Here is a 16,933-nt window from a genome sequence, read left to right as displayed (position 1 = left end):
TAGTGTTGCGGGTGTGACAATACGTTCTCTTTCGACCCTGAATCGACTGCAGAAAACAGCTTTCTGCTATTCATTACCATTTTTGTTGTATTGCGATAAATGTTGAAACCGGAAATAGTTAATTTGAACCACTTCTGGTTTAAATAAAGGGTTAACGAAGGAGATAGAATTTATCTATGGAAATCAGTATTGAAACCGAAAGTAATACTGAATTTGAACCACTTCCGGTTTTGATAGCGTTTGTAGATAGTCCTGGTATGTTTCTTTGAGGTGCTGAATCCTTTGCAAAAAACAGTTCTCGCTACTGATTACCGTTTTCGCTATATAGCGATAAACGTTGAAACCGGAAATGACTAATTTGAAACAGTTCTGGTTTGAATAGAAGGTTAACAGAGGAGATGGAACCTATTCTTGGTATATTGAATCGATTGCAAAAACCCGCATCTCGATATCTGTTAACCTTTTTGCTCTGATATTTGTCGACAGACGGATGAACCAAGCCGACACTTACATATAGCATAGTTTGGAAGTCTAATTGCAACCCCCATCCGTTTTTCTTCTTACATCTTTTTTCTTCTCTTCTAGGACAAATACCCATAAACATTAAACATATATTTAATTGTTTTAAATGAAGGATCCAAACACAAAATTTCATATCTCCAACCTTAAGGGATTCCGAGATATGGCCATCTTATTATAATATGAACCTAACATAATACGGAGGCTACTAGAAAAGCTTCTGCAAACTACTAACAGTGGCACTAATGTTCCGCTATTATAAAATTTGGACGAACAAATCTTTCTATGTCTAAATCATCTTTGATTGTTTCTTAAGTCAATTAGTTTATTTTCACAGAAATTTGTAGTAGTTTGAAGAAGAAAAATAGAAATTTCTGGTGATAAATTTCGAGAAATGATTTTTATTATTATTATCTCAAATGTAGTTTAACACCGAAACAATGCATCAAACGACTTCATTTGGTTTTTGTGGATGAAACAGCATCCAGTAGGACTGTGTACAATTGGTTTTCCGAATTATAGAGTGCTCGCACATTTTTCAGTGTAGATGATCGGGAAGATCGTTCATCCACATCTGCTGTTGCCAGTAATGTTGATATCGTCACTGATTGATTGATTGAGAGAGAGAGAGAGAGAGAGAGAGAGAGAGAGAGAGATTAGCATGTGACATCGTGAGAACGATGACATCAAACTTTCAAGCTTGGCCGAAGCTCAAAAACAAGCTCGTATTAATTGGTGTAAAGAAATGCTCAGAACATTCAAACGAGGTAAGTGAAATTTGGCGTACTATATCGTTACAAGGGACGAAACTTGCAACTATTTATATGAACTCGAAAGTAAACAGCAATCCACTGTTTGGATGTTTCAAAATGACCCGGAACCAACAAAAGTTGTTTGTTCGTGGAGTGCTCCCAAGCAAATGATTGCTTGTTTCTTCGATTATACCGGACATTTAGTAACAATAGTTTCAAAAGATCAAAGGACTGTAAATGATGAGTGGTATACAACAATTTAATCAATAAATTGCATAAAACAAACTTAAATCATCGCATCATTCTACACAACAACGCCAGTTTCCACTCAGCACATCAAACTGTTCACTTCTTGTCCACTAAAAATGTCGAATTAATAACTCACTGTCCGTATTCATTTGACTTATCCTCTAATGACTTCTTTTTGTTCCTACACATTAAAAATCAGACGCAAGGGGAGCAATTTGTGTCGCCTGAAGCAGCAGTTGATTGCACTGCAAAGAGTGGTTTCTGAGGCAGCAGCCTTAGAGTGGAAAAAATGCTTTCAAAATTGGTATGAATTTATGCAAAAGTGTGTCGATCTTAAAGGTAGACTTTGAAAAACAATCGAGGTATTTACAGAACTTCGCGTTTCTTTTTTTCATATTGGCTGCATAAACTTTTCCAGCAACCCTTGTAATTTTAATAAAATATAACGAAATGCTGAAATACGTGTCTTATTATTTTAAATGAAAAATTAAAAAAAAAAAGTCCCTAACCTTAAGACATTCTCTGAGTTATGGATTCTTATAATAATAATTGTAATCTCGTCACTTTTTATTTCCACCATCTTTTCTTTTCTAGATCAAATATGAGAAAATGTTTAAACACGTATTTAATTGTCCAAATACTGAACCTTCAGAGATTCCGAGACAATAATTTCGAAAAATTCTTCCTTAGTGGTATCTTACGTCACATATCCTATGCACTGTCCAAATTTGAATATTTCACCTTAAGCGATTTAACCTGGGCGTTGATCAGTCTCTCAGTTATTTATTCCCTCTCTCAGGATTTCTTTCATACAGGGTGAACCAAAAGTCGTAAGACAGTAGAATAAAATAAATACTACGTGACTAACAGGAATGAAATGCTCCTACATATGTTATGTGCAAGGGGAAAAATGCCACAGACCACACCACGTTTCCGGTGGCCATCTTTAAATACGCTATTTTGAATTCAACTTCAAAATTTCAAATGTGAAGGAGTGTGTGACTCATCACCTACCACTAAAATTTGCTCACGAATTCGTATCATGCATCGTTGATTTTTGTCTACCTCTAGCGATATTTGAGAGTTTAAATGGTTTTTCCGTTATTTTTCGTTTCAGGTGCATTTACTATGGTTCTCATGAAAGCTGAATGGATAGAGATTGTTGTGATGTTGGGTGAACGAAGTGTGGAAGTCACTGTAGATGGTTGCAATCATGGCCAACCTAAAAGGAATCCTATACCATCCTCCTCTCCACATTCAGGAATACAAGAGCTGTTGAAAAAGGCCCCGGAGAGAAGATCTAAAACGGTTACGGATGAAGAACAGCAACAGAAGTGTTGGCGTCCGTTCACAAAATGATCGTCTTTAGTCAGATTCGGCTATAACTGCAACATGCGGGTGCATGTTTATTTTTAAGATTCTCCTTATGGAGGCACGACTCACGCCATTTTCCATGGACACAGCGTGTGCTCCTTCGAAAACTTTTGTGAAAACACGCCAACACTAATATTGTTGTTTTGTCCGTAGCCGTCTTAGCTCTACCCGTCTAGGTCCTGTCTTCAACAGCTTCTGTAAACCAGAAATTTGGACAGGAAGGTAGCAGCTGTGTTGGGTGAGGTAGAATCCTTTCACGATGGCGATGGTTAAAATTATTTGCGAAAACTCTCACTTCGTTCATACGACATCAAAACAATCTCTATGCGTTCACCTTTCGTGAGGATTGCCTTCAATCAGTGAACCTGAAACGAAAAATAACGGAAAACCATTAGAAATCTCGAAATTGTTAGAACTAGACAAGAAATCAACCACAGACATGAATTCCTGAGAAATTTTAGTGCTAAGTGATGTACAATCCCTTCCCATCTGAAATTTTGAAGTTGAATTCACGATGGCAGATTTAAACATGGGTGCCAAAAACGCGGTATGGTTTATGGTATTTTTCCCTTCGCCTATAACATGTGTAGGAATATTTCATCCTGTTCGTCGCGTAGTTTTTATTTTCTACTGTCCTAAGACGTTTTACATCTGTATATAGAGATTACGAGGCGCATCCAGAAAGTAACTTTCCCACACGTCTCATAGTTAGGAAACCGTATGTTGCGCGAAGCGACTGTGTGCACGTGAGAGAGTAAGGTCCTAGCATGGCGCATGCGCCAGTGGAACTTCCCTAGTGCTTTCAGTAACGTCGTGCCAATGGTTGAAAATGGATGTTCCTATTCCAGCTCCCGCCGTGTGTGAAGTGCGAGCAGTGATAAAGTTTCTGAATGCACAGGGCATAGCGAACACTTAAATCCATCGTCAGTTGTATCAGGTCTATGAGCCTAACATCATAAGCAAGCAGATGGTGTGTTGCTGGTGTAGACAATTTGCAGCAGGACGCCAAAATGAACATGATGAGTCCTGTAAGCAACCCACGTTTCATCCCCTGTGATGATCTGTTCCAGAAACTCTTCTCCCTGATCGTGGCATCGTTGCAAAAATGTCAATACTGACCCCGTGCGCTTTGCTTTTTGCTCTGGAGTCAGTTGGTTAGGCACTTTATCACTGCTCTCGCACTTCACACGCGGCGGGAGCTGGATTAGGGAGGTCCATCTTCAACCACTACCACGACGCTAATGAGACCAGTAGGGAAGTTCCGCTGGTGCATGTGCCATGCTAGAAGCTTACTCTCTCACGTGTACGCGGTCGCTTCGCGCAACATATGGTTTCCTAACTATGAGACGCATGGGAAAGTTAATTTCTGGATGGGCCTCTTATATGCATTTAAAAAGTAATATAATACATAATTTGCAGTACCTGCTAATTACTTTTTCTTGCTTAGACTTCGATGTTTCTTTCGCAGTCGCTAAAATTTTGTTTAAATGACAGAGTTCATAGTTTTCGTGGCTATCTTCACGAGAATAAAGTCCCGGATATATGATTTCCTTTAAAGTAAACTTTCGCCATAATTGAAATAAGATAATCTATGCTTGTAGACAAATTCTACACTGATTTTTATGGAGAAAGTAGGAACGCCTCTCAAAGTTAACCTAGCAAACATATGGACTCATTACTGCTACGAAGTCGTGATCCAGCGGTTGATACCAAAATCAAGAAGCGATCTAGAGACAAGGGTTTATCGGACGATATGTTAAAAGTGTGGAAGTTGCTGTAATAATACATTTATGGTGAGTACCGGCACTTTTTCTCCTAGAAAAAAAAATGTGTATATATAAGTGATCACTTGCTCGTAATGAGTTCTTGAGAAACTGTTTCAACATGAATACAGAAAGTCGTAGTCGATCCTTGCTTACCTCCTTCGGCTTCTCAATAGCAACAGTAGCAACAGTTTCTAGAACATTTTCAACAGAAACTGATTTCGGCGACTCTGGTGCATTGGATAACTCGATTGTTGCAGAGACATCGGTTGCTTTGTTTTCCTGCTGAGATTTCTCTTCTTGTCCCGAGTTTGATCCTCCTATAAACAGATGAATATTATTTTGTGAGTACCTCTAAATATAATCACGTAAAACAAGCAATGAACCAATATACGATCTAACACAAATGGACATACAAATTGTGTTAACTACAATTCAAAATCCTTTATCTACTGCTTGACAACACTGGATACTAATGATGTGCGCCATCGTAATAAATAAAACCAAAATCAAAATGAAAACGTTCTCAAGAAATGTATAGATATGTTGCTGAAAAGCTTATCAATGTTAATCATAGCGTTTCTTACTTTCAAACTAGCATATAATGCATTCAGACGTATTTGTAGTCTACATATATATAAAAAGAAGATAAAAGCTTCTTCCATCGTTCTTACAGAAAAGACGAACACAAAACATGACATAGATCAATGAATAATCTAAGTTGTCACAGTGGAGTTATACTAATTTTATCATTAATAATATACATTTGTCTACAAGGTGAAATAACAGGTTATTTAACAGGTGCAGAAACAAGAAGTTCGATGGAACTAGTAAAAATATGATTACAATTTGTGCCCTCGTTTAGCGAGATGGTTAAAGCAATTGGGGAACTACTTGAATTTTCGGCTCAACACTGGAAAGCTACCTAAATTCTCGGCTCAGCATCGTGTAGCAATTTGAGAGCTACTTGAATTTTTGGCTCAACATCGTGAAGCAATTGGAAAGCTATTTGAATTCTCCGCTCAACATCGAAGCAACTCGGAAGCTACTTATGAATTACATATTTCACTACGTACAACGGAAAACTAAAGATACAATGGAATAAAAGTTTCCGCACAACAACCAGATATCAAATAGTGTCCTATGTAACAATGGATGTAAGAAAAATGCTTACCTATCTCTTCTTCCACGTATTGAAAAGAGTCCAAATTAATGTTAGCTGATGCCAAAGCCGTGCTGAAGATATCAACTGTGTTACTTGTGGAACTGGACACAACTCTCACTGAAGTTTTAGGCTCTTCCCTGACTTCTACCTTCTGTTCATGCCTTTTACCTATCCGAAACAAACAACTATTGCTACATAAAAGAACAGTATAAAATTACGTTCCAAACTACATCTACTTAATAGCGTAAAGACAACTCTGTATCTACCGGAAATAATATTATTTAAATAATTCGATTTTAGAGAAGAAAAGGAAAAAGGAAATCTGAAAACTGTGGCTTTGAAAAATTACATATGGAGTTGAAACAGTACGGAATACTACGATCAAATACAATATAGAACTATTAAGAGCTAATATTTATCCCAAATATATCACTTACAAAAGCCAACATCAAAACCGCGTTAGACTACTGCTTTCGTAAAATCATTAAGAATAGCAAGTTTGCCCAACGTTTGGATGGACGACCACTAGGAAAAAACGGTTCGTACTGCCAGTACAAAGTTCACCATGCGTTGAGAGAACAATTCAAGACTTACTTAATGAAAGACGATTCTCGATATATATCGACTACAATCTTCAATTTAAAATCCATAGCAAGTCGGCTTCATGCCCGAGAGATTTATACATAGATGGTTATCAAAATAATATAAACGCTGACAAAAATACAACTTACCTTATTAATATGGCGTGGGACTAGGATTAGCTTCCAGAGCAGCTGTAAGTCAAGACTGTTTTCCACAGGAATATTGTACTAGTCGCCATGTAGTGAAGCATTGAGTTCCGTCAAGAAGGGTGGAGGAAGATATTTGTATCGAACTCCAAGTCCCAAAACTGATCATAAGTATTCAATAACATTGATGCTTGGGAATTTGATGGACCACAAGAAGTATTGTAATTTATCTCAATGTTCATGAAGCCATGTCTTAACTCCAGCAGCGTGTTAGTTTGTTTATTTATTGAATTTTAGCATCCCTTTTGAGCATCAAGGCTGTGAGACATGGAGCTTCAGTTTTAAGTGGAATCCGAACCACAGAAATGCGTTCAATGGTCTCCCTGGTCACCTAAAATGTCTACATAATCATTAACAGTAATGCATTCTGGGAGCGGAATATAAGGAAATCGCGGCTCGCTGTATTGCAGAGCCACCGTCATGTTTCATGGTGCAGGAGACAGTTTGGAGTATCACCTCCTTTGGGCTATACATAGTACGGCCTGTTGTTGGAAATAGGAGAAAGAAGACTCGTTGGATCATATTGCGCGTTTCCAATTATCGGCGATGGTTTTAGCACCACTTTCGTCATGTTAAAGTATAATTGAAAATTGCAACCCAGTTGCGGATATTCAGGTTAAGCAGCTTGCGTCGAACTAAGGTTGTCGTATTATATTGTATCGAAGTAATGATCAGTTCGGTTCCGATTCACTCTATGGTACTTGCTGACAATTCTCTTCAACAATCAATACTCTCTGTCACTAAGGTTTCTCTTTCGTTCACTATTACCCTTCGCCAATGTTGTTTTGCAGTGAGTTCTGTATACTGTCATTACCTTGGATACTATTCTTCGCGACACACCTAACACTAGCTCCTCCCATTTTGATCATCATTGCCTGCCCCTCTAACACACGCCTCTGTTCTACTCAGCATGAGGTACTACAAACGTCATGATCATCTCACACACTGTAGTTGTTGTTTGTTCAAGTTTAGCGTTCCTCTTCAGCACTGAGCACGCGCTAACCATTAGACCACCACCGCATACATCTTACGTGTTGCAAACTATAGGGGTTTCCACTACTTTGATAACCATCTTTGTACATCAATCATTATATGAATACTTGCAAGAATAATGCGAAACAAATATCGAATTTTGATATTTGGCTCTTTTTTTTTTTTTTTTTTTTTTTTTTTTTTTTTTACAAAATTCTGACTTATCTATATTGTATGTAGCTTAGCATATAACAGAACATATTTTAAACTTATGAACATACAAAAGAATTTTGAAAACAATAACTTGTCAGCTATTTTCCGCTAGAAATAAGAAAGTATAGTTAAAAATTGTAATACTGTCTTCATTCTATTCGTCCACACTTTGTTTCTTTTAAAATGACATTTGGGATTACGAAACCGAGCTTTTGTTTATGATCAAGATCAATTGCTTCCAATCATAATGTGCTATTTCTTTACAAAATAAATTAAATTTACATTTATGTACTGAACGAATAATATTACTTACTTGCTTGTGAATCCATTCCGCCTATTACTTCCATTCTAGGATTTGGGATTTGAACAGTTATTGCAGGCACTTCAGTTGAATGGACAACAGTTGGTTGAGATGAGACTACCAGAGTTTCAGAACTTATCTCAGCTTGTTGAACAACCTGAGTGACGGTATTCTCAATGGGGCCCTCAAAGAAAACAACTGTGAAAGTTTCGAGTTCTACAAGTGTGTAAAGTTTCGAGAGCAGAGTATGTTTAACTTAACATATATAATGAATATTTAATTACGTCTCAAAATTTTAGATATCAATATACAAGTCTAGCTCATTTTCAAGGAATAGAAAATGCCTTAAAATAATAATAATAATAATAATAATAATAATAATAATAATAATAATAATAATAATAATAATAATAATAATATCATTATCTTCTACCGAATAATATATGAGCATCTATCTTAAATACACATGCTACTATATTATACACGCACAATTATAGCATGTCACGTGATGCGCTCTGTAGTATATTAAATATTAAAACAAGAACATGTCTATTCTCCTAAAATTTTGTCATGGCATCATTTGCTTGATTGCAGCGCTGAACTGTGAATGGAAAGTGAAACTGATATATTAAAAATATTAAAATGTAAGGATTACTACATAATTTTCTCTAGCTTTTTTTAAGCTAAAAATATCAAGTGAAAATGCTTTCATACTTAACTATGAACTTTTTCCAACGATAGCTTTTGAATATTATATTAGATCCTAATGAACGGTTACAAATAATCATTGAATTTGTATGTTAACAACCACAATTCTTGAACTCTCCAAAAGCACAACAAAATAGTATTTCTCAACTAGCTGATGCATGGCGTTAGAGAATGCCTTTAACGATCGGAGCATGGACAAAGAAAAAACAACAATTCAGGAGGGCAGGGAGCCAAAGTGTAGCAGTGCAAGAAAAATCATGAATATATGAGTTGAAACTTTCAAAAACCATCAAATCAGTTAGTGATGTCCACATCTGCCACACCATTGTTCTGTCAACAATCGATGGCTTAGTCTATTCTTTACGTCTTCCTGTTTTTCCTGTTTATTAAGAATGACAGAAATGAACTGTGAAGTCATAGCACATCAAGTTAGAAGTAACTGCAATAGAACGATATTAACAGAAATGCTATAACGGAGAAGCCCATTAATAACAGGAGCAGCAGCAGATTGTATTCGTTTTTGTTGGATATGTGATGCACAAATGCTAAATAAATGCTATTGTGAGAGACGGGCCTTTGACTACCTGATCACTAACTTGTTCATCAAGAAGCCCGAAGTACTTACCTAAGAAATAAACTTCAAGAAACTGAGACGGGACTTCAGTGCTTCAGTATAACTTCAGTAGCTAATTATTAGGCAACGCTCTAGGCACACTACAATACTGCCTCTCGTGAGATCAACGAAGTCAAGCAGTGCCAGATCTGGTCAGAGGAAAAATGGATGACCGTTCGAACTCACCAAAATGGTGGCTTTCCCGGTAGGAATCATATGTTTCGGATCCTACGTTAAGCTGTAGGTCCATGTGTCATATAGCCTCGGTGCTGAAAGGGACGCTAAACTCCCAATCCAATCACCAGATAGTAGCACCGTCCATCCAGTGACATGAGGACACTTGGGGAGCTACTTCAAAGAAAGAAGTTGTGAACTCCAATCTAGAAAATCAGCATTAACGGTGAGAGAAATAGATGTGCTGACCATACATCATCCCAAAGGCATGAGTGGCACAAGCCTGCTGGTAGGCCCTGGCCTCCTAAAAATTCATTATTATTATTATTATTATTATTATTATTATTATTATTATTATTATTATTATTATTATTATTATTATAAACTAGCTCTTCAATGACATTATGTAAATTGATGTACCTGAGTGGAAACAGTTTCCTGAACCTGTTCGGGCCCACTAAGGGACTCTGTCACTTCGATCCCTGCCTGCTTCAAAAGCGCTTTAGCTTCTTCTGAATTTGTTTGACCCAGAAGTTCAACAGCTTCTTCTGCAAATAAAACAATATTCAAAGTTAATCCTGCGTTTTCCACAGTGCAATTGATGGTTGATATTTGTACTGTAAATATTCATATAGCTTGAGAATTTACTTATAAATCAAAAGAATTGTTGTTACGAGATTTAGATGTTCGGAAATTCTATGTATCTAACCTTTTTGCACTAGCTTCTCTCATTTCTCTTATACGGTTGCTGCTTTATGTTTCTTCACTTCTGTTTAGGTACAACATTTTCATATTTGTGAAACACTTGTGTAAAGAAAGAAAGGGGAAAAAAAAAACTTGCTCATCAAAAATCCTTAAAGTTTATTTTACACCTTCCTAATCCTGAAAAATCTGACAGCCCTGTAGGTGGACCTAGTATATAATCAACATAACTTTAAAAGAACAGAATAGTAAACTAAAAACAACTTCCGTTTTTAAATTTAAACTTGTGTTAACACCCTGTTGTAACAGGGAAACAGATATATTCTTATTCACAAAATGTTTACGTGTGTGCCACTAGTAATTGTAATAATATGAAATTCTATTTCCTGCAGAATTCTGGGGTATACGAAATTCCACGATAACCTCAAAGCACAGTATCTTACCTTCGAAACTGATATTTGGCTTTTAGTGATCCTAGTTCATATGTTTACGTATTTTAATTCTACTACAATCTTTATCCTTACAGAGCAGAACTCCTTTAAGTGGACACTACAGTAGATTAAATAATAATAATAATAATAATAATAATAATAATAATAATAATAATAATAATAATAATAATAATAATAATAATAATAATAATAATAATAATAATAATTAGACATTAAATTTCTGGGCTTTCGGCATCTACAGCTTTTTAGCCGTCATGTATAACAGAGGACGTCCCTTGATACTCTCACAACCCAGTGAAATGGGGAAGGAAGGAAGCGACCTGGAACCTTATGTTAGGTCCCATTTTGGCATTGCCTGATGAGAATGAGGAAAAACCTTGCTCTGGATGATTAGCCTGAAAAGGCTTTTACACCCTTCTGACCGATTGCCTCCACTGGGAATCGATCTCAAAAAGAAATTAACTAACATATGTTTCCAAGATACAAGGACTTACCTTACAAGGTTTCTTGGGCTGTAGAAAAGGATATGAAATAGAAGCACATTGACATAAATGGGTGTTCAACTTTAGGAATTATAATGTACGTACTTCTCGGAAAGCTTACCAAAAAACAGAGGAAATACTAAAATATTTCCTAAATTTTAGTCACTTAACAAGTGGAAAAAGAACTTCAACTATAACTTATTTCTATTTTTTTTAAAAAAAACTTATTTATATTTTTATTTACTTAGTAAGAATAACGATGTGGAAGTAGATAACATAAAAATGTAGCATAATTACCTAAAGTGACAACTTGCCCTTCTTCCAAGTCAATAGGAAGCATGACCTCAGGTAAGGAAATTTGTGCTGGCTGCTGGGATGTGGCTTCACTGACATTTGTTGGAGTTTTATCAGTCTGGTCGTCGCTGTTGGCTGGTTCATTTACTACGGAACTTGCTATTTCCGTTGAAACGTGAGTTTGCTGCTTTTCTTCGGAATCTATCTGAATCCATTCATTATTTGAAAAACCTACAAACAGAACAACATAACTGCTGTAGACATTTCGCTCATCTTATAAAGTAATTGTACACTCTGGTCAATAAAAACTGTAACACAAAATCGGTTGTGTATACGCTCTTTACAAATACATACATCCGGTGTTTTAAAAATGGCGCCCACGGAATACTATTTAGAGTACTATTTTACAAGTCAAACTAAAGTGAAAAATTTATAGAATTGTATACTCTTTAGGTCTTCGTCTGGAGACGCGAATCGCACTATGTGGTAATGTCGCACTTAAAGAACCATAGATTAGATCTACCAATCCATCAAATAGTTACATTGATGCTTTCCACATGGAAGTCAAGTCGATACACGTTGACACTAGCACCACTTATTAACGTAACAACCGATGTAACTAACATTATTTAATGGATTTGTGGAGTAATGCTAATTGTTCCAAGTTAATATACGACGTTGCCACATAATGAAATGTTTGAGTTCCCATAGAGGCTGGAAGAGGCAGCGGAGAGTATATATTTATATAGTATTTTCGTTTTGTTTTGATCTGAAGAATAGCGCTCTGTAGTTTGTGGGCGTAATTTATAGAACACCCGATATATATATATATATATATATATATATATATATATATATATATACCTAGGTATATAGGGAGTTCCAAAACAACACCGACAACGTTTGGGAGGTGATTCCTGACACCAAGATAAGACGACAAGTATAAACCAACGTGGGTGCATAAATGCTTTCTTTCAGAGTTATAGGCTGCCGAAAACATGAAAAAATTAACTTTAAAGGTCCATAGCTCCAAAACTATGGGGTCTATAGTAGTCGGGTCAAGACTTCACTTAAGAACTAGTATGTGCCCTATCCAAATACCCATGTTTCAGAAACCTCAGGTACCTTAGCAACAATTTATATATAGAGTTTAGCTACAGACAAATAATTTGAAGTTTTCATTAACTGCCTCTAAAAAAATGTTCGTGAATTAATAACTCTTGAATCACCCGATCCATCTCAATGAAATTTTCAACATGGATGAAGTTTGAACCTGGGAGGATTTTTATTGTTTCATTTTGTTGGTAGAACTTAGGAGAGAGGAGGGTAAATCTAAGGAAATTAATAGAACTTAATAACTCTTGAACCACCCGACCTATCTCGATCAAACTTTCAACATAGATAAGGTTTGGACCTGGGATGTTTCCATCATTTTACTTTGACGGCACAATGTAGGGAAGGGAAAGGGGGGACATTTATGTAAAAATAAAAATAAAAGTGACTCTTTGTGAATTCATCACGCTTAAACCACAGAATCGATCTTAAATTATCAACATAGACGAGGTTCGGACCTGGGGTGGTTTTTATCATATCCCTTTGACGGTAGAACTTAGGGTAGGAGGAGGGAATGGGAGATATATACATAAACAAAACTTAATAATTCTTGAACCACCTGACCGATCTCTATCAAATTTTCAACATAGATGACGTGCAAGCCTGGATTTTTTTTTTTTTTTTTTTTTTTTTTTTAATATTTTGACTTTGATGGTAGAACCTACGGGAGGGAAATGGGAAGGGGAGATTAATATATAAAAATAAATAGACTCTTAAACCACCCAACCGAACTCGATCAAATTTTCAACATACATCACATTCGGGCCTGGGATAATTTTTATCATGCCCCGCAACATGGGGAGGGGAGAGGGATATATAAAAATCACCGAAAATGACCAATATCAAAGAGCACTTTAATAATAGTAAAAACGGAACACATTACTATTTTTCCTTAATTTAACCCAGCGAAATCGGGGTGCGTCTTAGATTCGACAACGTCTTAACTTCGAGTAATTATCGAGAAATTCTTAATTAAAGATATTATTAACGTGTTATTAAAACTAATTTGCTAGCCATAAATATTTTTAATTTTGTATCGTGTTCAATCATTCAGACAACGATAGTGTCCAGCGCAAGCGCAGGACATGCGGGTTTGCTGGTGTATTTTTATTGTTATATGTATTATTATATATTTTTTTTTAAGAAAATACAATATTTGTCACATTTGAATTCAATTTGTCTTAAAATCCTCATATATGCCTTCTTAAACTCTTGTCTGCAACCAAACACACATCTGAATGTCCCCCTATCCCAAAGTTACAGAGAAATCGGCGCCCTTGCCAATGCCCTTAAATTAATTAACTTTAGAACTTATTCGAAGAGAGAGAGAGAGAGAGAGAATTGTAGGTTTTTAATTTTTGAATGTAGCTGTACAATATTAATTAAATATTTATATATTAAAATTAATACTAATAAAATTAAAATAATTTAAGCATATAAATTGTACTTAATAATAATAATAATAATAATAATAATAATAATAATAATAATAATAATAATAATAATAATAATAATAATAATAATAATAATAATAATAAACAGTGATTGAAACAGTACAGCAAAAACTCTTAGCGACGTGATTCTAAGGTAAACCCTCCTCATTTATACTTTAAACATAGTACAAAAATTAATATTACACGTATACGTAATTCCACACTTAGCTCCTAGTTTACACAAAATAAATAACTTACTACTTTTGGGAGGACCGCCATTCGAAGACGATGGAGCTTCACTTTCCGAGACCGTTACTCCTTCCCCTAAAATGCCAGAAGCTTGAAGAATTTCAGTTAACACAGTATTTTTGCTCAGTTGCTCCTGACTTAAATCCAAAACAATTACGTTACCCTGAAACAAATTCCACATCATCAGTAGAATACATGTCCCATTACACCAGAACCTCATCATCTTAATCGTAAGAAATAGACAAAATAAGAAGAATACCTTAAATTTAATGAGATAATAGGGCATCAACTTTCTTTACCCACTATACATAATACTAAAAGCATTAATAAAAAAATAACTAAACATGACAATAAATTGAAAATAGGCGTCCAAAAGCATGACAGCGTCCGAGTGAAATCCATCTTTTGTTTACCATTTTCAAAATAACGAAAATATAAAGACTAACATTAACGTTTGGAAGAAATACTACAGATAAGTACTTACAAAGGTTATGGAACGATACAGCGTTATAGAAGCTTGTCTATAATAATAAAAATCCTAAGACGTCATAAAACTATGACACTACTATTGATAACTACGCTGGCCATATTTCTTTGTGACACTAACCAGATATTGGGAATCAAAATAATCAATATGGCACACAGCCACGCTAAGCAGGAAAGACGCTGGGTGTAAGACGAGCAAATGTTGCCAACATGCATGTTTTATTTTCTCTAAACAAATCATTGCAGACACCGATATATATATTATCGAGTAATATGACCTGGTTATACAAATTACTCGCATCCGTGCTGTTGATATACGATTCTTGTATATCCTTTATTTTCCACAACAAAATTGGTATTTTTGTATGGTAATAAATGATAAAAAAAAGGATTTTTTAAAAAAAGTCATTGTGATACGAAGCGTGCTCTCTCAGCCGAAACTGAACAGGAAAGCGAACATAATATTTTAAGACAGAAAATACTGGTGGTAAAAAACCTTTTTTTCACGGCCTGGTCCAGTACCAAAACATTGGCAAGAACATTATGTAAAAGTGAAAACAGAAAAACAAACTTCACGGAATTAAAATAAGAGTTCCATACTTTTATAGAAAACAAAAAAACAAGGTTAAGACCAGTTGAAAATCAGTAAACATGTACTATATAAACTAAGGAAAAAATTACAAATGATATCCGAAATGAGACTCAGCTAGTGTTTCGAAATTCAGTCTGAATTGTCAAACTGATGGTCCACGCCTTTACATTTGTAAAGATCACTGAGAAAATTATTCGAAGATATTGACTTTCAAAGGTTTAAATAAACAGCGAGAATGACTGCTCTCAGCAACACGAATCTAATGTAAGTAGTTTGCATTTACTTTAATGGAAATGGCATTTACTGTATTCTTTCTGTGGTACGCTTCGGTTTTTGGGAAGATCATTTAAGCTATTTCTATAAGGCTTCTCTCTGTGACAGGCTGTTTTACTATATAATTTCAACATGCCAATAATGGTTGTCTGATTAAAATTCAAGGTTAGGGTTACTACGTGTCAATACCATGCTATTTATACTTCGACAAACTTTTGACAATCATGATTTTTCTACTATAATAACTATGTAATTGGTTACGGGAGAAGGATTCTATAATATATTTAAGTATTCTACAACTTTATTTTATTCGCCAATTTTAATCTTGAGAAGATGGAATAAGTTAAAGAGTAACATATTTGTTAAAATATTCAAAATCTTTATTGTCTTTCTGATCTGCCTGCTCATTATAAAATAAATATTTTTAAAAATCGTTCCACCTTCGTTATCACGTCGCCGAATTTACGCCGAAATAATAAAAAATATTGAAATCACACAGACACGAAATTATAGTGATGTAAGTTTTATACTAGAAATGTTTTATAGTAGAAATGAATAGGTAAAGACAATTCATTTTTCACAGAACTATAATGTACACACTCTGTGAATGAAAGGTATAAATTTCAGTAACTAATCTTACGTTTCATTTGGGCGATTATTATACCCTACATACCTTAACACATTTATTATTCACTAAATACGTTGAGTTATTATGAATGCAAAATATAGGTTTAACCTACCTGTGTAGAGGACATAGGAAGATTCAATGCCTGAGCAACGCTGCTTCCTTGAATCGTACTTCCTGCATGGATCGTTGGAGTGGATGTTGCAGGTTTCTGTACTGTTAAGGTAGCCACTGATGGCTGTTGAATGCTACCTTGGTAAGGTTTGCCCATTATTACTTTACCCATCACTTCCTGTAAATTATATATCCTTAATATTATTAATAATAAACAAAGAATCTCTCATATTTTTTTTTACATTAGGGCTGGAAGAAATCTAATTTTACAAAATAAATAATAGCTTGTTTTTTATCTACATCCATTTAAAAATGTAATTGCTTTAATTTTTTAAAAATAGTTCCTTATTACCTATTTATTTATTTATTTATTTGCTTATTCCATTTTTACCAAATTGTCAACTAGAAATTAAAAGTTTATCATAGCTTGAAACAAAAGAAAAATATGTATTTTAGGAACAAAAATTCGTAACTACGAGAGGAAGTCAAAAAGTAAATGGACTTTCGAGAAAAGGTACATTTATTCT

At 35.1% G+C, this 16,933-nt stretch overlaps 1 protein-coding gene across 3 annotated transcripts in view; it reads right to left on the bottom strand.

The window, feature by feature from the left end:
• Positions 1 to 16,933, bottom strand: part of LOC145692913 (uncharacterized) — a 69,667-nt gene that overhangs the window by 13,448 nt on the left and 39,286 nt on the right. For all 3 annotated transcript variants that reach the window (XM_081768467.1, XM_081768468.1, XM_081768469.1), the window contains 7 exons: positions 16,408 to 16,584; positions 14,326 to 14,479; positions 11,525 to 11,752; positions 10,012 to 10,139; positions 8,109 to 8,280; positions 5,832 to 5,990; positions 4,814 to 4,977 (listed from right to left, as the gene is read on the bottom strand). In XM_081768467.1, coding sequence (XP_081624593.1) covers positions 4,814 to 4,977; positions 5,832 to 5,990; positions 8,109 to 8,280; positions 10,012 to 10,139; positions 11,525 to 11,752; positions 14,326 to 14,479; positions 16,408 to 16,584 — 1,182 coding nt within the window. The remainder of the gene's footprint in view (positions 1 to 4,813; positions 4,978 to 5,831; positions 5,991 to 8,108; positions 8,281 to 10,011; positions 10,140 to 11,524; positions 11,753 to 14,325; positions 14,480 to 16,407; positions 16,585 to 16,933) is intronic.

The sequence above is a fragment of the Thermobia domestica genome, chromosome 8, assembly GCF_964235325.1.
Source record: "Thermobia domestica chromosome 8, izTheDome1.hap1.1, whole genome shotgun sequence".
Lineage (NCBI taxonomy): Eukaryota > Metazoa > Arthropoda > Insecta > Zygentoma > Lepismatidae > Thermobia > Thermobia domestica.
The sequence above is the reverse complement of the archived record's forward strand: the minus strand, read 5'-3'. Positions and strand labels throughout refer to the sequence as shown.